General features: G+C 44.6%; 3 protein-coding genes across 9 annotated transcripts; all 3 read left to right on the top strand.

Annotated features, from left to right (window-relative positions):
* Positions 1–46: 46 nt before the first annotated feature.
* On the top strand, positions 47–3,050 carry nrgna (neurogranin (protein kinase C substrate, RC3) a). Its single transcript, XM_011608420.2, has 3 exons — positions 47–200; positions 1,167–1,322; positions 2,202–3,050. The coding sequence occupies exons 1-3, from the start codon at positions 186–188 to the stop codon at positions 2,223–2,225; spliced, it is 195 nt and encodes a 64-aa protein (XP_011606722.1). The 5' UTR covers positions 47–185; the 3' UTR covers positions 2,226–3,050.
* A 2,065-nt stretch (positions 3,051–5,115) lies between these two features.
* On the top strand, positions 5,116–9,745 carry hepacama (hepatic and glial cell adhesion molecule a). Of its 3 annotated transcripts, none has more exons than XM_029844419.1 (7): positions 5,116–5,479; positions 7,115–7,462; positions 7,557–7,838; positions 8,367–8,463; positions 8,661–8,710; positions 8,837–8,907; positions 9,059–9,745. In XM_029844419.1, the coding sequence occupies exons 1-7, from the start codon at positions 5,380–5,382 to the stop codon at positions 9,413–9,415; spliced, it is 1,305 nt and encodes a 434-aa protein (XP_029700279.1). In that variant the 5' UTR covers positions 5,116–5,379; the 3' UTR covers positions 9,416–9,745. The 3 variants fall into 3 exon arrangements, with proteins under 3 accessions (XP_029700279.1, XP_029700277.1, XP_029700278.1); XM_029844417.1 differs by having other exon boundaries at positions 8,661–8,728; XM_029844418.1 differs by having other exon boundaries at positions 5,138–5,479; positions 8,373–8,463; positions 8,661–8,728.
* Positions 9,746–11,898: 2,153 nt separating this feature from the next.
* pde9ac (phosphodiesterase 9ac) lies at positions 11,899–19,755 on the top strand. 5 transcript variants are annotated; one of them, XM_029844347.1, is made up of 21 exons: positions 11,899–11,997; positions 12,089–12,142; positions 12,302–12,428; positions 13,406–13,476; positions 13,600–13,677; positions 13,747–13,790; positions 13,902–13,956; positions 14,792–14,862; positions 14,967–15,054; positions 15,130–15,211; positions 15,291–15,365; positions 15,444–15,530; positions 15,603–15,707; positions 16,121–16,203; positions 16,462–16,618; positions 16,702–16,815; positions 16,926–17,030; positions 17,101–17,229; positions 17,301–17,396; positions 18,486–18,538; positions 19,376–19,755. In XM_029844347.1, exons 3-20 carry the CDS (start codon positions 12,360–12,362, stop codon positions 18,528–18,530), a joined length of 1,554 nt encoding a protein of 517 aa, XP_029700207.1. In that variant the 5' UTR covers positions 11,899–11,997; positions 12,089–12,142; positions 12,302–12,359; the 3' UTR covers positions 18,531–18,538; positions 19,376–19,755. The 5 variants fall into 5 exon arrangements, with proteins under 5 accessions (XP_029700207.1, XP_029700205.1, XP_029700206.1 ...); XM_029844345.1 differs by having other exon boundaries at positions 18,480–18,538; XM_029844346.1 differs by having other exon boundaries at positions 11,900–11,997; positions 18,486–18,562.
* Positions 19,756–23,708: the final 3,953 nt, after the last annotated feature.

The raw sequence follows: 23,708 nt of genomic DNA, 5'->3' as shown, positions 1-23,708 counted from the left end.
TCTCTCTCATTCTGTGCATGAGAGGGTGTTACTGAATATACAGTCATCATTGGTAACAGTCAGTGAGGCATCTGCATTAAACCGGTTGCACGTTTGCTGAGGGGCTTTCGCTGCATCCGTGTAGAACTCGAGACGAATAAGTCACAGCAGGTCAGCACAGCTGAAGATCGAAGCCAGAATAAGACATGGACTGCCACAATGTGAGTAGAAGCTTTGGAAAAACTTTTTGTTTCTTTTCAAAAATCTTAATTTGTTGTCTTGTTTCACCACAATTACTCTCAGAGAACATTAGAGGAGCTGGATTTGATACAACTGTCCTCTAACTGTGTCCTGCTGTTTGTTGTTTCTGTCCTTGCATAGAAAAATGTGCCGGTGAATAATAATGCTAAACATGAATCAAATGGTTTCTCATAAAGTCTGTTAAGACCGCGCGTTACTTTAATTGATTCCACACACATTTTAATTGACTGGAAACTTGTGTCAAGTTTGGGTCAAATGAGGTCCAAAGAGCTCTGAGCTAAAAACAATTACAAAATGCGCTACATCAGGCAGACATAGCTGCTGCTGCGAGAGAGCTGGGATGTGGCTGCTCAGTGAGCAGTCAGACATGGAGGCTAATGAATGCTGGCTACACAGGTGGGTGGTCACACTCCTACACTGGAGGGGTTTCGCTAGAGACATGATGCACTGCCTCACCGAGCTGGTGGGATGACAACGGGGCCGTTCTGTGGGCTGTTGTATTCAGAGTAGATCTGCTATGCACAGGCAAAACACGGGAGGAGGTGATACGCGCTCGCCTCGGAATCTGGATTGATGTTTACATCGCTCGTCAACAGCCCTGGCGTCTCTCCACTGACACTTTATGACCAACCACAATGTCTCTGTCCGCCCACCACACAGCGTCCACTGGGACAGAGGATGCCGTAGATGTGTCACCGAATGAGCTCTTTGCTGTCGACTGCAGCAGCTTTTTTTTTTGCTGGTTCATGGTCCATATTGACCCGGTCCGTAGATCAAGAAGTTTTTCAAAAAAGTGAAAAAAAAACCTTTACTGCGAGCAATACGTAGACCCTTCTCAGTCCTCCAACCAAGTACTAGGCAAAACAAATCTGTTTCAATTTGCTCTCCTTCTGTGAAAAGCCTCTGTGGTTTGGTCTTCTCAGCAGGAGGACTGCAGCAGGCCCCAGGAGGAGGAGGACATCATGGACATCCCCCTGGATGATCCCGAGGCCAACAGGGCTGCCGCCAAGATCCAAGCTGGCTTCCGCGGCCACATGACCCGTAAGAAGTTGAAGCCGGAGGACAAAGCAGAAGGGGAGGAGGTGAGCAGTCGTGGCTGCTATAAAAACAGAAAGGGAGTTGTAGGAACTTTAGGTAACCTTAAATGTCAGGATTCTCTAAAGATCATTAGTTAGGGTATGATAGTCTGCATGTTAATAAGGGAACAGTGGTGTCGAGTCACAGATAAAGATGTTTTTTTGTGCTACAGCTACTTCAGAGGCATTAATTGGCACACATCTTTAGCCACTTTATTCTCTAAGAAAAGAAACGTGTAAAAGTCATACATAATTAAAAGCACAGATTAGAGCTGCTCCTGACTTCTCCTGCCTGTGAATAATGCAGTACATAAACCAGTGACTAATTGAATTACCCCAGAGGGTTCCCAGCAGTTCTATGCTAAATGGGTTATAATTGCATTTGCCTCCAAAAATGTTATTTTTGCCAGTTTAAAATGAAAACACATACATTTAATCATTTGAATGTGCAACATGTTTGTGCCTGGAGAATAGAGGGCTAATAAACTTCTTGGAGCATAAAGCTATTTTAACAGACATTTTTCATCTAATAGTCAAAACTTTATTGACATTAGCCCTCCAGTCGGTTGAACACAGGTTTCAGGGAAACCTTCTTGTGAATGGTTCTCTGTGACCCAGTTGGAGTATTTATAGCTCCAGGTGCATGAGGGGTAGTAGTCTACATGCTGCAGAATTAATGGAGCTGTCCAGTTGGAACAGAGCAAGGCAAGCACCTCCCACTGGGGGAGACCCCCTTTTCCAACGGAACTAGGTTTTTCAGTTTTTAGGTTGGATTTTTATACAAATTTTATATATTTTTTTATCCATTTTATACGATTCTTGAAACAAGGGACCGTGTTTGATTTTTTTTTCGGATTTTTTTTTAAATCAATGTTCTCTCCACAGAGACAGGACGATCGGGGACAGTAGAGGAGGGGGGGGGCACCACACCTGTGCCAGAGCAGCGACACCCCCTCCCAGACCTGGATGAAGTGAGGCAAGGTAGCGAGAGATGGTTGGCACCAGCCAACTTTAGACACACCTTTTCACCCCAGGGAGTCTTTTTTTTCATTCTTATTTATTTAATTTCTGACTCAAATTAGCAGTAGATGAATGAAGCAACTATTCCGAGGGCGTGTTGTGTGCATCTTTGTGAACTGTAACACTCCTCTGCTTCTCCAGCAGTGCAGATGTCTTTGACCCGGAATTTGCAACTCACTGCATGTACTTGTGAAACTTCTGCTCGTGTGCTAGTTCTTAGATGATGATCTGTGAATGTGAAAATGAATGTCCTCTAAATGCTAAACAGGGCTTAACTGGGATCGATCACTTCATGCCATCTGTGTACCGACCATGAACACATCAGCTTTGTGTAAGAAGTGGCTTAAACGGCTTTAATCTGTTACTCAGTATTGTTTCCTGGTGTGATTGTATCATGGTTACTATTTTACCCGCTTATAGACATGATTAAAATATCAAAGGACAAGTAGCTATGTATGTTCTATTTATTCAGTCACATTGTACAAGCCTGGATTAATTTAACCTTTATGAGCATTTTCTACAAATCTGATCTTCCAAGTCAGTAAGCATGCAGTAGTTACACCTTTTTTTCCACCTTTGATCTTGTGAAACATGACGCTCAGCCGCCGTTTTGATGGGTTTTGACTTGTTAAATCGCCTGATTTCAGTTTGCAGAGCCTTTAAAGTTCCCTGTAGATAGATTAGAAGAATAAATCCGCCTATTATGCGCTGCTCTGTCTGCATTAAACTTCATTTATCTGCGGAACAGCAGAAGTCGGTTGTTTTCCCTCATATTTACAGCTGCCACCTACAATGGCAAAATCTCGGTTTCACCGTTTAATCGTGAATAATTGTAAAGCGTCAGCAATTTTATAACAAGTAATTGCTTTGAAGGCATCGCCAGTCTGCTTTAAATTAAAGTGTTTTCCTTTTACAACAGGTGGTCATCAACATTTGTGGCTCATATTTTGCAGGGAAGTCTGCGTGAATCACAAGATAATGTCGCGATTTCTCTCCTTGCTTCTTCCAGCCGGTCTTGTTCGGCTTTTGAGAAAAAAGCTGGAGCATCTTCTGTCTCCCAGCGCTCCCACTCAGCCACCTACACACATCTGAGCCGTACTGCTCCCTGCACAATCTGCAACCGCACATGCACGCTCGCAGTGGAAAGAACGCGGCCCATCGTTCCTGCGCAACCCACTCAAGTCGCTCACACGCGCGCACACCGTGCATATGGCTGTGACGCGCGTCATGGAGACGCGACGAACAGCAGAAGTCTCGCTCTCTGCTGCGGTCGTGCGAGGCGCTTCCTCCTTAGCCTGATGTTCCTCCTCCGCTGCTCTGTCATAAATAGCCACAATGGGTTTTAGATGAACCTTTTCTCCTACTCAGTCCCAAAGGTGCCGCGGCCACGTTCAACCCTCTCTTTAATGACTGTGGGTGAACAATCAATAGCATGCACGCCTCCAAACATAGCACGACCCCCACTCGCTGTTGGAGACCCAGTTAGGGAGAAGGTGGTTGGGGGGGGGGGGGTCCTTATTCTCGCAGGGACCTTGTGTGATCCGAAAACTTGACAAAAGCCAGTCCCTTTTACATCTCGTTAAGATTGACTGTTCTTGAAGCATATGTGAGCTCTGCTTGATTGGTTTGTTCTCCTCAGACAGCCTGTCAGTAAGGACGGGGAAAAAAGTTGTGGTCTCCTGGGTGATAATTAAAGATGGAAAAAGTGAGGACAAGCAGCAGGGGGCGCAATTATCTGTTTCCAGCGGTGACGCCACTGGAGCTGAAGCGTCGTCATTATGCAGACTAAACATCTAAGTTTGGCTTTAGAAGAGGCCTGCTTCATTGTAACAAGTGTGGAAATGAGCCCTGATTGACGCCTCAGTACCCAATGCAGAATTTCTGAAGTGTTTTTCCCCCCTCTCAAGTCGCACAAAATTACATCACTTCAGGTCACAAAGGCTTCTCTGTCGCTGCAATTGTCTCAGCTCAGACCTAGACGCGATAGAGTCCCCATCGATTTACAGCATGTTAGAAAAGCTGGAAGAGTGGAGAGAGGAAAAGGGCGGCGCCACTCTTACTGAGAGGGCAGAGGTGGAGGGGAGAGGTGCAGCTTTGATGGCCCACTCCACAGATGACTAAGCTCAAGAGGAGACAGGACGGCGATGGCTGTCTCTTTCTGAATTTCCACCCTGTCAGACAGATGTCCTTTTCCATGTGTGGCCTCCCTTGTTGTCAGAAATCTCATAATTGAACCATCTATTAGAGCCCTTTGACACCCTGTGTGACGGCAGTTGGAAAATCAAGAACCAAGACATTTTTCAGTTCCCAATCCCAGTTTTTTAATCCAGTCTTTCTCAAAAGGAAAAAGGTTAACAATAAAAGATCTTGTTTTCATTAGAAAGGCTAAAAAAAATGTCAAAAGGCTAAAAAACACAACCTTCCTTTTTAGCCTTCGTATAGATTTTACGCCCCCTAACGGACATAGTAGGTACAACAGCTTTTTCTTCATAGTTCATGTTCCGAGTTCTGTTGCTGTCACATACAGAAACCTGGACCATGCACATAATAGTGCAGCAATACAGTTCTTCATCACTTTCTATCAATCACAGGGTTGTTTGCACAGTGATGCATTCAGAGTTTATTTTGAGGCTCCAGTCCAGAGAGGAGTTTGCACAATGTGAGTAAAGTGGGCCAAGGAAAGGAGGGAAAGGGGGGGGGGGGTAAAGTAGTTTTTCCTACCACAAATTGTTGCCAGTAACTTCTCTACACTAAAAATTTAGGGTCATTGCTTAGATCGGAGTCTTTATTTGTGTGAATTCAACATGGAGGTGCAGAGAAAAAGCTGACCCACACTGTGTCACTGTCTGTGTCACGCACACACACTCACACACAGAGTTGGCTGTTGTTGGCTGCGGCAGGGGTGCTGTGAGCAGTGTGGGGCTCAGAGTGGCCCCCGGCAGAAGCCAGAGTCTCAATCAGGCAGCAGAGACTGTGTCGGGCTTCAGACGTGCTTAGGTTGGATAAACCATGTTCGCTGGGCTGACTCTGCCCAGGACACAAGATGAAGGTGGAGAGGAAGACCTCCTGTACAGGCGACAGTTTTATTGACATTTCTTCGCAACTGGCGATCTCTGGCCTCCTCTTCCTCCTTTTCTTCACAGGTAGGTCCATTTTATTTGCTATGCAAAGGTTAGAGAATGAACAAACCCCCTTAATCTGCTCCGTTTTCCAAAAAGACGAGGGGTTTTCAGCTCAGTTCAAGAGTTTATTCCAAAGAAAATAGATCAACAGTTGTCAGTTCCAGTTATTTTCATGCGTATACGAGTCAACAGGACTCGTGTTTGTGGTCCTCCCAGTTAATCCAGTTTTAATCAGAAATGTTTTTCTTCCTCATGTTGCACAAATTGGTCATTTCCACAATGGGTTCATTCATGAGTGGCGCTCTGGACTGGGCCCCCGTCAGTGGCTCAAAGGAATCTGGAGTGTCCATTGTACATATGTGAGGAGCAGGTGATGCATTTAAGTGTCACATCACAAAGTTTTATCTTTTTTTACTCTTGGTTTGGGGAAATTGTAGCTCAGTTAAGGAGATCTCATTCATGTGATTTTCATTAAAAACATGTTTGATTTATTTTCCTTTATTCCCAATTGGTACCATGATCCCAGTTTACCAAACAGTTTTATTGGAATCACTGGATCCAGTGTCCATCTCCGACCTCACCAGCGACAAAAGCGCTCTCTCTCTCTCCCTCTGTAACCCCTCGCTTGCTCTTTTCGGCCGAGGAAACCCGTTCCAACAATTATGTCCTTTGTCTTATCTCCTTGGCAACCCCTGTCAGACGGACCAAATAGTTACCACAGCAATGAGGCGATGCCTTGCTAGACGCCTGGCTACAGAGAACAGCGAGCGGCACACACTCTCCTCCCTCTCCTGGGTTAATTTCTCCATCGCTGAGGCCGAGCAGTAGGACACCCCCGCTGAGAACAGTAATAACTCTGCCCCGCTTGGTTTCCCCGACAGAGTCGGCCATAAAGGATAAAATGCAGCTCGCTTTGTCACACCTTAAACTCGTGTGACTGTGGGAGCTGGAAGATAAAGGAAGAACACAAATCAAAATTAGTCCTTCACTTGTTCACAACGAGGGGTCAATAAAATAGTCCCAGTGAGAGCTTCGGTCTCAACAGAACTGTCCACCAATGGAATTGTCTGAAAAATGATGTGACTTCATCTTAAATGGAGACAAATCTACTCACATGAATGCATGAATACGTCCGGTTTTGAACAACCCTGAACAAGTAGCTTGTCCTTCTTGGATGATTGATTCACTTTTCAGCCTGCCACTTCAGACATTTTATCCTTTTTTCATGTTACAAAGATGCTAAACATATGCGGTCTTGTGTGGAAATGATAAAAGCATTCCAGACCTGCATTCCTGCATCGATGTGTGAGTGAGTTGCTCTCTCAACTGACTTTATCTGCTTATTGAGGTGCTCAAAAACAACCATTGGAATTTCTTTCCCATGAGAGGCAGCAAAAGGGCAAATGGGGTGTAAAATATTGGCAACTTTAGCTTTTAGGCTATAGGCGTCAGTGGGGCAGTTTCTGTTCAGATAAGTGTTGACAGATGATGTGACAGGATCATTGTTAAGGCTCCTCTGACATTACGAGCTTCATATTTGTCTTCTTGTTTGAAGTTCAGTAAAACAAATTAGTACTATGTGAATTAGAGAGAGAGAAAACTACCTTGGATATGTGAATTAGATTTTTGGATGTTGATGCATCTTTTTTTTCCCAGGTGAGGTTTCAGGGGTGAATGTGACCAGCCAAGCCCAAGTGGTGAGGGGCACGGTGGGCAGAGAGGCCCTTCTTTCAGTCAGCTACTCCAGCAGCAGTGCCGACAAGCCGGTGATCAAGTGGCAGATGAAGAGGCCCCGAGAGAAACCCATCACAGTGGTGCAGTCCATAGGAACGGATATAATCGGGAACCTGAGGCCAGAGTACCGTGATCGCATCTTCGTCTTCGGGAACGGCTCCCTCCTGCTGCACAACCTGCAGCTGTCGGATGAAGGGGCGTATGAGGTGGAGATCTCCATCACAGACGACACCTTCACGGGGGAGAGCCATGTTGAGCTCACCGTGGATGGTGGGCAGAACCCTTAAAACTTTCGGATCAGAACACTCAAGATGGGCACCAGCAGCTAACTTCTCCGTTCTCGCGTTTGCTTTGTCTCCTCCAGTCCCCGTGTCCAAGCCTTACATCCAGATGATGGCTTCATCCGTCCTGGAGTACAACGAGCACTTTCACCTGCACTGTTCCCACGACAACGGCACCAAGCCCGTCTACGGTTGGCTGAAGGGGGGCAAGGTGCTAACCAACGACTCGCGGCTGCAGCTGTCGCACGACCAGAAGGTCTTGACCATCTTGCGCGTGCTGATGTCGGACGACGACGTGTACGCCTGCACTGTGAACAACCCCATCAGCAGCACCAGAAGCGTGCCCGTCAAACTCACCGTCTACAGTAGGTGGCCCGTCCCACCGGGAGGACATTAGGGGAGACGCTGCGATGCATTTAGGTTCTCGGGAAATGTTAAACAGTGCATTTTAATCTTAACAGTTATTACATGAGTCTGACTAACAACACTAGCTGCTGTAACACAGGCAGCCTGGCTGCTACCATGTGAGCCAGTGGGTGGGGGTGGGGGGGATTTGGAGGGGTGAATAGACAGTTACTTATCACGAGGCAGCAGCGCCTCGGTGGATCTGAGCAATGCCGACTTCATTTCTGCTGCGCTGAAACATGCACAACGGTGCAGAACAACAAAACCTTCAGAGGGGCCCTTTATATGCAACTTGGTGGGGGGGGGCATGAAAGAGCTATGCAGAGTAACTAAATGTGTCTTTTTAAGATATTTTTGATGCAAACTTCTTTCTTTCTTTCTTTCTTTCTTTCTTTCTTTCTTTCTTTCTTTCTTTCTTTCTTTCTTTCTTTCTTTCTTTCTTTCTTTCTTTCTTTCTTTCTTTGTGTTCCCATCTTTTAATGGCTCTGGTTTAGGAAGGAGCTCGCTGTATATCATCCTGTCCACCGGTGGAATATTCCTCCTGATCACCCTGGTGACAGTTTGTGCCTGTTGGAAACCATCCAAGTGAGAACTTGTTTCCTTCTTCCCTCTATTCTCTCTCTCTCTCCTTTTATCCCTCTTTCATCCTGGACAAGCATGAGCAGAATGTCAAATAGCTGAATGGTGTCACTGTGTCCACCCCCCAGCCCCCTTTATTTTTAAATGAAAAAATAAGTAACCACCTGTGACCTTTGGCCTGAACGGACCTGTTTCTGCTTTAGAAAGAAACATCGACCGGTCCCCCAAAGAGCTCCCGTCTACATGGAGCAAGGTGAAAATGAATGTGAAGGTGGAAGATTTTTCTGAACAAAATTCTTAAATTATAAAAAAAAAGTCATGCAACACAGATCAAGTTAACATTATATGAATATTATCAATATACGGGTATGTTTTGCAGTTGATGTGGTTCCCAAACCGTCCACCCTCGGTCGGAGAAGTCCGATGCCTCTTTACGTTCTCAATGAAGAGGTGATCAGTCTTACTTTCTCTTTCTCTTTTGCACCTCTTTGTGTTACAGGTATAATTCCCAATAGTTTGTAGCACCCAGTTAGTTAAATGTCTGAGGTTGATGACAGCCTAAAGGTGAGGTGAAACATGAAAAGCTTCTCTTTTGTTCCAGGACACTCTGGAACATCTGGAAGAGTGTTCCAGCACCGCTGTCAGCCAATCAGAGCACAACATCCCTGCTGCCTGTGCGCCATCTCTCCTCCCCAGAGGAGCCGAGCGTCCTGTCTGGTCAGCCCCGCGCAGGTACCCCCGCAGCCCCTCTCCGCTGTCCCACCCTCTCACGCAAACCTTCCCGGGTCCACTCCAGCGGCCCATTCGCTCCCCCGCTCGCTCCCCTGGGTCCTCTCCACGCAGCTTCAGCCCGATAAGCAAAATGCGTCCTCCTGCTGGAAGCCCCACCGGCCACCTCAGCGTGGAGGCGGACAGTCCGGATCCCAGTGATCAGACGCAGAGTCCATCACAGCAGTGACACCTGCAGACATGTATGTTTTCATTCTGTGATATGTGAAGTACATGTATAGTTTATCTTGCACCATGAGAGTATTTGATGCACTAAGATGAGTTCACCTTTAGCTAACTCTTTATTTATGTATTCTTTAAAGTCTATGCACAGTTTTTGTCAACTTTTTTCATGATACCTTGTCATATGAACAAAAAAAAATCTGTATACAATATGCTGCTGAGACAGCAAACTATTTTTGGCTCTGGTAAAGGATATATTTTGATTAAGATGTTGTGTTTCTTTGGAACAATTAAACCACAAAATGTATTCTTACAACAGATAATAAAAACTCTTTACAAAATTTGCAGTTTGGCATCAATTCTGTGAAGCTACAAAGGATTAGTTTAGTCTCACACGCGCATTTATGACAGGTGAAGACTGTAATTCCCAATACTTCCAGTAGATGTCGCTCACCCACTTCTGTTATACTTTACGTCTGTTCCCAGGGGAGTTTTTGTTTAAACTACTTTTCTACTGTATCAAAACATAAACAATATATAAATTATGAACTTTTAAACTTTTGCACGAGTGAAAATTCTGATATATAATTCAGTGAAATGTGGAATAGAATTATAATTATTGTTCCTATGGAAGCTATCCGAGTAAGATCTAAGTAAGACAACTATGACCTGGATGATTGAGAATCTACATATCTACATATGAGAATCTACATATAAGAATCTATATTGAAACTGTAGATTAAACCCATTTGAGAGTGAGCTTTCAGTCCCCACGTGCACACTACTACACACTTTCCAAGAAAATAATGACATTTTATTTTTTCTGAAAAGAAAAAGAAAATGTCAGATGTGATTAACTGTGAGGTACAAGCATGCAATTTTGGTTGATAGATGCACCACAATACACATAAAACAGGATAGCTCAGTGCAATTATCAATCCAATTGGTTCCCTTCTAAGGTCTGGCTGGACACCTTTTGTCATGGAAAATCCACATCATTTTATATTGCTTTTATCCTGAAATGTATCCTCCAACACTGAAGGTGTGGCGTTTGTTGCCTGTATTCATCTGGTTTTAAAGATCCCCTATTAAAACCCAAATTTATGCCTCATAAATATACATGCTGGCATCATGGAGACACAGATGTGGGCAACAACGCACGTCAGCGTGCACAATCACACGTGACCTACAGTTAATTCATCTTTACAGATAGTCAAGTTTTTGTGCCTGTATGGAAATTTATATTTATCATCCTTTTTTCATCCGCCGCAAGAGCTGATGCCGGATTTCCACCCTCCCTCAACGAAAGACCAAAGACAGTAATCAGACTCTGGGGAGAAGGTTCTGCACACGTGGAAGTGTCTGCGTGTGGATAGATCCACCTTGTGATTAACATAGATGTATGCTGTGCTCTCCACCTAATATTAATGACCTCCTCCTTGCCGGGTCAAGCCTCCTCACTAACACCTGTTCTCAGCTGAGGGGAAACTCCCAGCGGGGCAGGCTGGGGGTAACGTAACCCTGTCAGGGGCTGCAGCAGGTTGTGCTTAAAAAGACCTTTTGCCTCTGTGGACTGTATTAAAACGATTCTTTCAAATGTAGTGAAATAAAATGGAAATCATTCTATTTTTTTTCTAGATTTAATCAGAACTTTTATTTACAGAAAGATCATGTAGGTTCAAAGAGACCATTGACTAATCAGATGATGTGCGACTGCTCCCGTACAGTCATCAGACACAGAAGAGGTCCTGATGAACGCGGCCTCAGAGTTATTTAATAGTTTTACTCTTCGAACCATAAGGTCAATCGAATGTCGTCCAGACTAAAAATAAAATGGTCTTAGAGGTGGCCTCAAGTGCTGACCACACCATCTGCTGCACCTAAAGTCAACAATGGAAATCAACAAGTGGATGCACACTCACATACACTCACACACACTTGAACAGGCTGGACTAGAATCAAACAGAGAGAGAGAGAGAGAGAGGCCCATTTAAATCAAAGGTCGAATAGTCAGGCGATAAAATAGCAAATGAGCGAGTTCTTCTCTTCCACCAAACCCAGATATTTCCCACCCTCCCCCCAGCTACCAACCAGTACAGCCCTTATCTGTGCAGCATACTGGTAATACAGCTTCGATATGGTCTCAGGTGATGTCATGATGCTCCAGATTTTTCCTCCATAATACAGTCAGACCATCTCAGATGAGCCCAGGACCCTTCAATACACAGCTCAGATCTGATTCATTTCCCATGGCAACCATCCCCTTGCAACCAGTAAGTGCACCGGTTGTTTCACCACGCATCAGGCCCCTCCATCTCCCTCCCTCTGCTTATCCATCACTACATTTTCCTCTCTCTCTTTTTCTCTCTCTCTCTCTCTTTCTCTCTCCTCCCCTCTTGGCTCTCCCTCTGTCTGTGCCTCCATGTGTGTGTGTGTGTGTGTGTGTGTGTGTGTGTGTGTGTGTGTGTGTGTGTGTGTGTGTGTGTGTTTGATTCTGTGCACGTCTGCGTGTGAGTCAGCTGCATCCAGAGCACCTGGGACATCACCTCCAGTTCTCCGCAGGGGACGGGAAGCTGCATCGCTGACACTGTGAGTTAAACGCGTCCACTATACGTTTATTTTTGTCTGCCTAAAGAAGATTTGATTGCTAAATCAAAACCTCTTCACCAAATAATACCAGCTGTAGTCACGCAGGCAGACGACCAGTTGAGCTGCAATTCATCCAAAAATCTTGGTATTTGCATTTCTCTTTGCTTTGACTTTCATTTCTGGCATTCCCCTCCCCCTTCGTTTAAAAACCTAATAGTCTAATAATCTGCCATAATAATCTTCTCCTACTTATACTGTTTTATCGTTGCGCAACGTCACTTTGTGGTTCTCGTTGGGTTTTGAGTCGTCAGGTTCGTCCGTCAGAATTTCCCGGGTGTGTAAGAGAGGAGAGGGAGGTCAACATGGGCTCCAGCTCCTCCTCCTATGCTCCCCGAACCATTTACCTGGATGTGGATGGGAAAGTTCAAAAGGTGGGCCCGATTTTAACAGAAAAGTGATATTTTTACTCCCATCTGACTGTTTACACTCTTAATCAAGACAATTCAATCTTTAGTTTTACGATTTAAATAGCTGACTTTTCTATTTGACGACTAATTGCTGTAAATTGAACAAAAAAGACACACTTCCTGTTATAAATTCTAAACCTACTCACTTAGTATTGCATGACAATAATACATTTCCACTGACAGCAGCAGGATGATTTCATTTCACTGATTTCTCTTACCCTGCAGATGTGATGAAAGGATAAAACTGGGACATGTGTCTGTCTTTATTTGTGCTTTAACAGATAAGAATTCATAATTGTAATGGTAACAAACTCAGGTGTTACATGAGCACAGTACTGGAGAGCAAACAGTAATATCGGAGGGTGGAATGAGACATTTCATTGTTCCAAACATGTTGAGATTTCTTCTGAATCACATGACGATGATGTAGAGTGCTTAAGGAGAGAGCTGGCCTTGACACATGTCTGTTGAAGAGCCACCGGCCCTCCGGCCTGGACCTGAACATGTGTCTGCTGCACCTGCTCCTGTTAGAGACGCGGGACTTCTGCAGCATATCGGCAGCCATGTTATAAACCTAAACCACTTTAAACATCCAGAGGAGGGTGTTTATAAACTCCCATTTCCAGAAATGATCCAAATGCACGACAGACACAATGACACAATCAAGTTGACTTTTTCCTCGTTTGTTTCTGATCCAACCTGACCCAGTTAGAGCATAAACCAAACTTTTTTTTATGATCCCGCGTGGCTCCGTCGTCATTACAGAGATGAAACATGAGCAGCGTCTAAGACTGAGGTTTAATAGGGAAACCACCCCAGGCGTTTCCTCCTAAATCTGTGGAAATAATGATACAAGACTATCCTATTCTGTTGGATTATGTGTAAATATAGTTAGTTTTGGAACTGGGGAAGTTATTAAAAAAACAGTGTTTTCCTCTCAGGTGGTGTTCAGCCGGCACTGCAGCCCATGTGACATCAAAGAGCTTTTGTGTTCCTCGTCTAACATTCCCAGGTTTCCTTGTTCATTATTTCTCACATGGAAACCACTCCTCACCCACAGAATCACAGATGTATTCGTTATAAATATATATGATTCCAGAATCCTAAAGAAACGTGAATTTCTTCCTGACTGCAGGAACACTGCCATCATGGTGGTGGACCCTGAAGGTGCCTTGGTCTCCATTGATCCCACCATGCCCACCAACTCTCCAAAGTAACAGACTGTAAATGTAGATGATGTTGGATGAGATGACCGGACTGTAATTCTCTGATTCCCCCACAGTTCGCTCTACAAAGTCATCCCTGTGTCTACTGGTCAACTGGGAGGTGATCCGACCGATTCCCTTTTACTCTGTTTCCCTGACTAAAACGCCAGCATTAATGTTGGATTTTACCGCCGTTCCAAATTACTGGTCGACCGTTTTCTTCTGTCTGCAGACAAGGAGGACATATTTCAGAACGTGTTGTCCCAGGTGGCTGAGCAGTTCAGCAGGTAACAGCACATTTATGCTGTTATGCTAAGTAATGCTATCCTATGCTATGTTGTGTTGTGTTGTTTTGTGTTATGCTATGCTATGCTATGTTATGTTATGTTATGTTATGTTATGTTACGTTACGTTACGTTACGTTACGTAATGTTATGTTATACCCTCACAAATACCTCACACACCCTCCACTCGCTTTGAGCTCTGATTCCTAAGGCTGATTGTTTAAGAAGACATTTGAACTATTTTTGGTGCTTATTTAAGGGCAATGTAGCGGATTGCATTTCTAAAATGTATCCAAACCAAACTGATAACATATGGGGGAGTGTGTACGGCTGCCGGACCCACTGACACTTTTGTGTTTAGTCGTCTTCTTACAATCTTGAGTAAGTTTCTTTAAGTTTTCAGAATAAAAGATGCAACCACAAACAAGCTTGTAGAAATTAAGTAAGGGTAACCGTAAGTATGTTTTCCTAGGGAGTGGGAAAAGTGCTGCCCCATTATTTGGGACTTTTTTCAAGGACATTTTAGGGTTAACTGTTTTTTCCCCAAGTAATTTTGATACCAACCAGCTGAGGTTTTTCAAATTCCCAGAAGAATGATAATGGTCCTCTGGGACAAAAGAATCTCTGATCAAATTTTAAACAATAAGACAGTTTATGGAGTTTTTCAAACCAAGATGACGCTGTGGCAAAGTCATAAGACGTCGTCGGGTAATTTGCACCCTGGTGAGACTTTCCAGGTTTCTGAAGGAGCGCTTGGTTTCTTTCGTTGTATTTCAAAGTCTCGCCGTTTTATCCACATCTTCAGTCTTAGTTTCTATCATTTGGCTCCATTTCACAGAGCATTCCGCATCAACGAGCTGAAGACGGAGGTCACCAACAGGCTGGCAATGCTGGAGAAGAGAGTAGAATGTAAGTGGTGTGGTCACAGCTTGGAAGCACCATAAGCATCTTCACCTCTGGGCTTTGGGCTCCACCAGTAGATGACTGTAAGTTGACCCATCTGCTTGTTTCAGTGGAGGGACTGAAGGTGGTTGAGATTGAGAAGTGCAAGAACGACCTCAAGAAGCTCCGAGACGAGATGACCTCAAGAGGAGGGGGCAGGTGACAAGAAACCATCTCTTCATTACAGACGAGAGATATGAAATTATCCTGAAATAACTTCCCCTTTAAATTCAGAGTCAACTGTCCATGTAAATACAACTTCTCTGACGACGGGAAGAAGGTCACCCCGAGACGGGATGTCCCCAATTACCCAAAGGTACATTCGCAGGGACACCTTTGGAAGGAATTCGGTGGATTTCGCGGGTGTCTGCTAACTGTTGGTTTCCCTCATCCAGTACACGCTGTCTCAGGAGACGGTCGAGGCCCTCAAGAAGCCGACATTTGACGTCTGGCACTGGGAACACAACGAGGTCTGAAGACAAAGCGTGGCGCTGGTTCTTCCCACCCAATATTCCGTTGTTCATCCCTTCCTTCCTCTGTGGCTGCAGATGCTGAGCTGCCTGGAGTACATGTACCACGACTTGGGCCTGGTGAAGGAGTTCAACATGAACCCCATCACGCTAAAACGCTGGCTGGTAACACCCGAGTGACAGTGGTGCACGGGGCCGCGCTCTCCCGTCGCCTAATGCTGCATCTGTGTCCCACAGCTGGCGATTCAGGAGAACTATCGCAACAACCCCTTTCATAACTTCCGCCACTGCTTCTGCGTGAGCCAGATGATGTACGGCATGATTCACCTCTGCAACCTGCAGGTAAGGTCCATGCTCACATTACAGTCGTGTACAACTGACATCTTTACATGTTCTTCATCCCGGAACCACAGGTCAATCCTGGTGAGCGGGACCAGGGTGAACCAAGTCTAGATTAGTCATTTCTTTTAAAGTGATGATGTTCTGGACTGCTCTTTTTATAGACCTGCAGTATTTTCCACTTCAGTTAATGGAATCAGTTAATAAATGACCATTAAACCTTTTTAGAACTCAGGTCCTAGTCGGTAATTTAAAGCAGTGCTTCTTCACTCGAGTGCTCCTCATTTGGCCTTAGCGCCATCCCTTCATCATCCTCCACCTCCTCTTCTCCAGCACTCACCCTTCACCACAAAGGCTCTATAATTCATCCTTAAGAGAACATTTAGCTTTAACATGTAATTTCCACTACTTTCCAGGAGAAGCTGACGCTCACGGACATGGGAATTCTAATGACAGCTGCTGTGTGTCACGACCTGGACCACCCTGGCTACAACAACACGTAAGATTCCCTTTTCTGTCCGGATGCGCAGCCAAAAACAGACGGTCACCGACCCCAGTACGTTTCCACATCCTTCTCCCTACACTTGTCAGTGGACTATAAGCGTTAGTTCATTGCGGCGATCCCAGGTATGAAAACACGCTGAATTGGAAGATTGTGTTCGGAAAGGTTGAGCGGGGGGGGGGGCTGCAACGAGCAGCTATCACAGTGGGAATATGAACTCAATGAACGCCTCCACCCGCATTATCCGTCTGTCAGGTATCAAATCAATGCTCGCACCGAGCTGGCAGTGCGTTACAATGACATATCTCCCCTGGAGAACCACCACTGTGCCGTGGCCTTCCAGATCCTCTCCCTTCCCGAGTGCAACATCTTTGCAAACGTGGACCTGGAGGCGTTCAAACAGATCCGACAGGTGAGCGGTGCATACAAATCACTATCAAGTAGCAGACTGAGCACTACTTAAATGGCCCAAGCGGTTTGACTTAATGCATCCAGGGAATTATCACCCTCATTCTGGCTACGGACATGGCCAGGCATGGAGAGATACTAGACTCCTTTAAGCAAAAAGTGGACAACTTTGACTTCACCAACGAAGAACACGTGACATGTGTAAGCAAGAACTGTTGCATCTCTACCTTTGTGGCTCCACAATCAAGCACACTTTGAGATTTAACGTGCAAAACAATTGATTGACGGGGCTGAAAGCATTTCTATTCCAGCTGAAGATGGTTTTGATCAAGTGCTGCGACATCTCCAACGAAGTGAGGCCCACCGAGGTGGCCGAGCCCTGGGTGGACTGCCTGCTGGAGGAGTACTTCATGCAGGTGACTCTCACATCACTCGACAGTGAGATGAGCCGGAGGGCCCTTTTACCGAGATTCCGCTGTCTCCCAGAGCGACAGGGAAAAGTCTGAGGGTCTCCCAGTGGCCCCATTCATGGACAGGGACAAAGTCACAAAGCCCACCGCTCAGATCGGCTTCATCAAGTTCGTCCTCATCCCCATGTTTGAGACCGTCATGAAGGTAGGACGGCGTCCATAAGTAAACTCTAACCAGCACATTGTGACGCCCGTCGCTGTTGCTGCGTCCAACAGCTTTTCCCTCAAATTGAGGAGATCATGGTCCAACCGTTGAGAGACTCCCGAGACCACTACGAAGAACTGAAACAGATCGACGATGCCATGACCGAGGTAGAACCCATCTATCTATCTATATGTCTGTCTGTCTGTCTGTCTGTCTGTCTGTCTGTCTGTCTGTCTGTCTGTCTGTCTGTCTGTCTGTCTGTCTAAAAGTGAAACACTCGCACACGTCGAGGGGGGAAAGTTTGGCTGCCCCATTTCCACAGATGCAGTTAAACTCAGACAATGATCACACCCTTATAAACAAATGCTTCAGTTTTCCAGAAACCGTGGCAACATATCAGTCACATGAGGTCTGCAGTTTGGAATCTGGGTCAAATAAGATCAATGTTGCTTCAGTGTTTGTGCGATGATGCAGCCGGTTAGCTTAGCATAGCACAACTAATTAAGGCAAATAAGACGGACGCTGCAGCTCGATTTCTATCAATCCTAGAAAACCTTGTTTTTCTTACTTATCGTTCCCTGTAGCAAGTTTGGACCAGACAAAGGTTGCACCAAATAGATCTCTGAGTTGGTAGAAAGCTCCAAGTCTATTGTCTTGAAGCTAAATAAAGTCCAGCTACAGGTCAGACAAAGATATTGTGAAAATTTTAAACTAAAATGCTCCAACGAGACTGAAGTTTATCTTTAATTCTTAAAAATGAGACCCAGATAAATTACTTTACAATGTCTTATGCTAATCCCAGATGTTGCTCAGGCGTAATTACAAAAAAAATATTACATCTGAAATTCAACTTACTTGGGGTTTTTTTTGGTTGTTTTCACATGGCAACATTCTTGAAAAGTAATTTTAAATTTATGACTTGAGAGAAGCTGAAATTAAGTCTGCACACCCATGCGGTGATCACAGTTGAAATAGCCACAAACTGCTTTGTGCACTATATTTAGCAGCAAGTGCTGCCAGTTTAGCTTGGGGGGGGGGGGGGGGGGGGGTGGTATAGGTAGTAAACGCGACGACAGCTTTACAAGATGTTGATGCAAATGAATCTGCACCATATAACCGAAGCGTTTTATTTGAACTGCAAATTCTGTTATGCATTTGGCTCACGCGTGCACACACACACACACACACACCCATTGCATGGACCTGCCAAACCGCTTGCTAACATAAAGGTGTATTTTTTGTTCAATGAGGCACAGAAGAAAAAAACTGAAAATATGTCATTAGGCGGGAAGAAGAAGTAAGCTGTGAAGTGAGTGAGTGCAGTGTTATCTGTGTAAGTAAAAGCTTCTGACACGTCTTTGGAGTGTGTTAGTATCACGAGTGTGCGTCTCCTCCGTCTACTAAAGTCAAACCTTGGCTTTTTGCTTTTTTTTTAGAATGTGCAGCAACACTCATCACTTTGGATTCCCCATTAGCATTAGCTAAATTAGCCCAAGATGTTCAAATTTAACTTGAGATGACAAAAACGTAAAGTTTTAAACTGATTTCTATACTATACAAACAAGTATCGCTATTGTATTTTCCCCATTACACAGTTTTAGCATCACTCACCTCGACTCTACTTGGATTCTTTTGTTTTCCGTGATGAGTAGGCCGGTGGGGGTTGTTGTAGCACCATGGTGTTGGTTTGCGTGAAGCCATTTACCTCATTTACAGTAATAATAAAAACACACTCATGATTCATCCAGCAAAGACCAATCAGCAACCTGCAGCCCGTCACATTTTTTGGATTGACTCCCTTCTCTCGGATCCGAGGCCCAGCAGGCACCTGGTACCAGGTTCCGTTAATTAATGGGAAACCCCTAAAAACCAAGTAGAGTAGGTGTGGCTGGAAAAGCTCAGTAACGTACATATAAAGCTTTTGGTCATGGTGGAAAACAAAGTGATGATGATGTTGCTCTGCTTCCTCTCCAGCCTGAACAATGACTAAAGTCTTTTCTATCCCTTTAAATTCTCCAGAGTTAGAACAAAGGTCCCTCTAGTGGCTTTGATTCCTCCCCCTAGCTAGCAGATGATAACCATCCAACTTGACGTGACATTTGCCTGAGCTTGTCGTCCCGGGCTGATCCGAGCTTTATCATTGCAGTCTTCATTTGTGCTGAAATAAGGAAAGGACTGAGGCCTCGGTGAAGACGTTTCCACATTCCGAGGATGACAGATGGATCGGGAGGAAAAGAAAACAGACAGCTTGGCTACACACTGAACTAAATTTAGGCACCACAGTGGCATGTCTTGACCTTTGACTTAGACTTTTTGCACTGAATGTAACAGAGACGGACCTTGTGGCCTCTCCGTGTATTTATGGTGTTTTATTCGAACCTTTCTTTTTAAGTTAAAGTCACATTTGTGAAGGTAGTGAATCATAAGTGCAGAACAAACTGTATGAACTGGAAGTTCGGGAAAGTGCGTCCTGTTATTTTGTTTGTAGAAAAATAAAATGCACCAAACTGGAATGTTTTTACCTCACTGTAGCAATAAGAGCTTTATTTTTTTTAATGAAAAGGAATAATGGCACTTTTGCTTTTTTTTTGCTTTTTTTTACGTTTTTCATAAAAAAAAAAGATTAGCGAATGAAGCCTTCACCATCACCTGTCTATGTGTCTTCTCTTAAATGAACAAAAACACACACAAACAGTTGCCCACGTGTTCCGGAAAGTGAGCTGACGTTCCTGAGCGCCGCGGTTGCCCGTCCCCCTCGCCACATTGCGTGACAGCCCTGGTTTTGGGGGGATTACCCTGCAGGCATTGCTCTGAAGGACAGAGCGGTGGAGTTAATTATGAAAAGAGCTTCTCAGGTCCCAATTGCTCTTTTATTACAGTATGTTAGTGCGCGTTTTTGTCCCAGCACATGGTGAAAGGCTCCACCTCAGCGACCGTGACACCTCACGCACACACAACATCAAAAGACTCACGTCTCCGAGCGTGCAGCTGAGCAACGGCAGCACTCTTTTGTGCAATTAAGATCTCTGACATCTAAAACGCTCTGAGGTGATGGGAGATTAGATACTGCAGCGTACTGTTTTTGATTGCCAAAAACTGATCGTCCAGTCCCTTTGTGGAGTTTTATTGCATCGATTCACCCCAGAAGACTGAGTCAGGATCTGGACGAACAGGGGAGAAAGTTTGAGATCCAACAAAAGCTCATCAGGCTGGACTCATGTGAGGGAGATGTAAATGGGAATGTTGATCTCAGCCGATAATATGCTGAAAACAAGCCTCCGTCTGTTATGGCTGCAACACTGCGGCCCCGTGGATGAGCTTGTTTTGACTTGAAAGTAACAGAAGCAGCCTAAAGCCTCCCTGCGAACCTTTTCATTTCTGATTTTGCATTTCTTTGCTCAAGAGGCGACTTTTAACATTTGTGAAGAACTCTTTTAAAAGGGATGAAAGTCCTGCACATGATTCACATGAAATCTTCGCCCATTTCCTCTGTTTATCCCATTCTTTTCCCTTCCTTTTTTCTCTGGTGATTCGGGCGGCACCACGGAGAATTACTCCCAGCGTGAGCGAAGGTAAAAGGGCATTGTGAGTGTGTGTGTGTGTGTGTGTGTGTGTGTGTGTGTGTGTGTGTGTGTGTGTGTGTGTGTGTGTGTGACAGACAGACAGAGAGAAAAGGAGAGAAAGAATTAAGTTCTGGCACCGGGAAGCCATGAATGATCCATGGCCTACTTTCATGGGAAACCGGCTAAAACAAAAACACATGGAGTGGAATGAATCCTGATCACAGCGCTACCTATTTTATTACCTTTTGCTGCCCATCAATACGTGTTTTCGTCTTATTGCATCTCGCCCCCGGACCCCCTTTTCACGTACGCAAACACATGTGGACAAAGCCGCGCTTGTGGGCGTAGCAGTTTAATGGTGAAAGATGCCCCCGTCCCTCCCAGCTCCCACATTCAAGAATGCGCGGTCCCTTATTTGCACGCCAGAGTTAGGTGACCGGCCAGATTTACTGAAGGCACTCGACATCCCTCGCAAGAATGGCGAGAGGTTAAAGGTCAGCAGTAAGTGTTCGCCTCAGATTCACGCCCTGCATTTTTGTTGGCACAAACAGCAGTGTCCACTTAGCCTCCTTTCTCCAAACCTTTCTCTCTTTTTAGTGCCCATCCAGCTGTATTAACTGTACAATTGTCTCTTTTATGGGGCCTCTCCCTTAAATTTTTGCCAGCCATTAAATCTTCCTTTTCCAAAAACTCACAAGTTGTTTTTTTTTACAAGCGAAAAGACCTCACACATTTTTGCCACAGGGCTGTGAGACACCTGCGCAGCATGTGACTTCAACAAGCCTTACATCTAATGCTTCCATAACATGCTTTCAGCAGAAACTGACTTATTTCAGCGGAGAATTGAGGGTTTGTGGGTTCGCATGGATTTTAAAATCGTTCTGAGCTCCTGGTGCTCCTCCAAATAGGTCAAAATGTGAAATTTCCGGATATTTTCCACATTGATGGCTGGAACGCCTTCAGTGGCGGCAACACTGTGCTCATCCATTATGATATCAAGTATCCGCCCTGATCCATACAGTTTGTTCTCTTTCACGCGGAGAAAGGCAACGTTAGCTTAAGTAAACACAAAAAGATCCCATTTCAAAAGAGCTGCTGGCATCGAGGCCGCCTGACTTCAAATATCAGTTTCTACCAGCATTGAAAGGGTTTCCTTAGCTGCTCATGGAGGCTGTATCAGTTTTTCTGTGTTGTTTATTATGGGCTGTATTTAGGCTCCATTCTTATTTCAACAAATGTGCTGGTCCTGGTTGCTCTGATTAATCAAGAGCTGAACTTTACACAGATTGATGCATCATGGGTTTTCTTCATTTATTTAAAAATTTCTTTACTTCTCTCAAAGGTAATACTGTAGTGAATAAATAAAACACTGTTTTTTAATCCTACAAGGGGGAAAAGAACATTTATGGCTAAACTGGAGCCCCGTACGCAACAAAAAGTTGGCAGCAATAGACCTGCCTCCACCCCCCCCCCCCCCCTTCTTTTCCAAATAAAATTACAATAATCACCATCATAAAAGTTAATATTTGGCCAACCTTGCAATGTGCAAGCTTTCAAAAACGCTTTTTACCATTTCTTTTTCTGGAGATAAGCAAGCGAGCAGGTCTTCCAGTAAAGACCAATTTCCAAAAAAACAGAATTAAAATAAAACACACAGTGTGTATTATGAGAGCTACATTTAATTGCAAGTAAGAGTGACGTCTCTCACGATAGGTCCAGGATTTCATTTATCTGATCCCAGTTCCAGACCCATTCACTCAGAAATGTCAGGGCAGAAGCAGCGGGCCCAGCCTGGCAGCTGCCTGTTGGAAATGCTAATCCCGGGGAATGAAAGAAGCCCGACTATTGACTGAGCCTCAACATGGGTTTGTTTACAGCCTGATAATCTCCAGCAGGCATCTTGCTTGTGCGCTGGCAGAACATAAGCAACCGTGACGTGATTGAAGGCACATACAGCAATTATGCCGGGCCCTCGTCTGCCTGAAAAGCAGCTCTGATGACAGACGGACACGCCGACCAGGGTCTGGTTACCAAACCACAGCAGCAGCAACTCCAAAGTAATCCCGGTAATCTCTGCCTGTGCTGTAAAGAGGGTGAAGTGTTCTTTCAAAGAAGCTATTCGCTGTAAATAATTGGAACTTTCCATTTTCAAATTGTTACCATTTCCCCCACTTTGTTAAAGTGTTTTATTGGCCACTGGGAGGCAGCAAAAACAAGCTGCTCACGCCACTGTTTTTATTTATTATGTTGCTTTGGTGTTCTTCTTGGATTACTGTGTTTTAGCGACCAGCTCCAATCTCAAATAAAGCAGCTAAGGCAACCCCGTAACAGAGCAGCGAGCAGATGGAAACTACTTTAGATGGCATTCCCATAAATCATTCACCAGAGCTTCCCCCTGCACCAGTTTAATCTGGAGTGAATCAAGGCCACACTGTGCCATGTTGACTGACAAAATGTCTTTTGCAATGTTCTTCCAGACAAACTCAGACAGCATTGCAGCCGCTGCTTTCCATGCAACCACAAGCTGCACAGTTTTAAAAAATAATTAAATAACTGCATTTTTAAGAGGGTATAACTGACTTTTCATGTAGTGACAGCATAAAATAGAATATCATTGGGGTCTTTTTTGTTTTTTTTAATAATTCTTGCGAATAAATATGCTAGCTAAAGCGGCTCTTCAGAGCAGGCCAAATGTTTTGAAAAAGATGGTGAGAACTATTCAAAATTCATCAACCATTATAATTTTTTTTTAAATCTTTCATGGAAAGTTGTAGTTGTGTAGTTCTATTTATTTGGTCATTTGCAGGTCAAATATCCCATCTGACATCTCCAGTTTTAGAATATGTGTTCTTCAAAATCGCTGGATTTTCAAATTTACTGTCCAGATGCGCCTCACCGTGGATTGCGCAATGACCC

This window comes from Takifugu rubripes, chromosome 11 (assembly GCF_901000725.2).
Source record: "Takifugu rubripes chromosome 11, fTakRub1.2, whole genome shotgun sequence".
Classification (NCBI taxonomy): domain Eukaryota; kingdom Metazoa; phylum Chordata; class Actinopteri; order Tetraodontiformes; family Tetraodontidae; genus Takifugu; species Takifugu rubripes.
This window is presented reverse-complemented; position numbering and strand designations above follow the sequence as displayed.

What these genes read in the sequence shown, in the direction of transcription:
- nrgna (XM_011608420.2), top strand. An exon ending in ACAAAGCAGAAGGGGAGGAG is followed by an intron (nt 1,323 to 2,201) that starts GTGAGCAGTCGT and finishes TTCTCTCCACAG; the next exon opens with AGACAGGACGATCGGGGACA.
- hepacama (XM_029844417.1), top strand. Translation starts at nt 5,380, where the DNA reads ATGAAGGTGGAGAGGAAGACCTCCTGTACAGGCGACAGTTTTATTGAC. An exon ending in TGTTGAGCTCACCGTGGATG is followed by an intron (nt 7,463 to 7,556) that starts GTGGGCAGAACC and finishes TGTCTCCTCCAG; the next exon opens with TCCCCGTGTCCAAGCCTTAC. An exon ending in GCCTGTTGGAAACCATCCAA is followed by an intron (nt 8,464 to 8,660) that starts GTGAGAACTTGT and finishes TTTCTGCTTTAG; the next exon opens with AAAGAAACATCGACCGGTCC.
- pde9ac (XM_029844345.1), top strand. Translation starts at nt 12,360, where the DNA reads ATGGGCTCCAGCTCCTCCTCCTATGCTCCCCGAACCATTTACCTGGAT. An exon ending in GTGGCTGAGCAGTTCAGCAG is followed by an intron (nt 13,957 to 14,791) that starts GTAACAGCACAT and finishes TCCATTTCACAG; the next exon opens with AGCATTCCGCATCAACGAGC. An exon ending in ACGAAGAACACGTGACATGT is followed by an intron (nt 16,816 to 16,925) that starts GTAAGCAAGAAC and finishes TTTCTATTCCAG; the next exon opens with CTGAAGATGGTTTTGATCAA.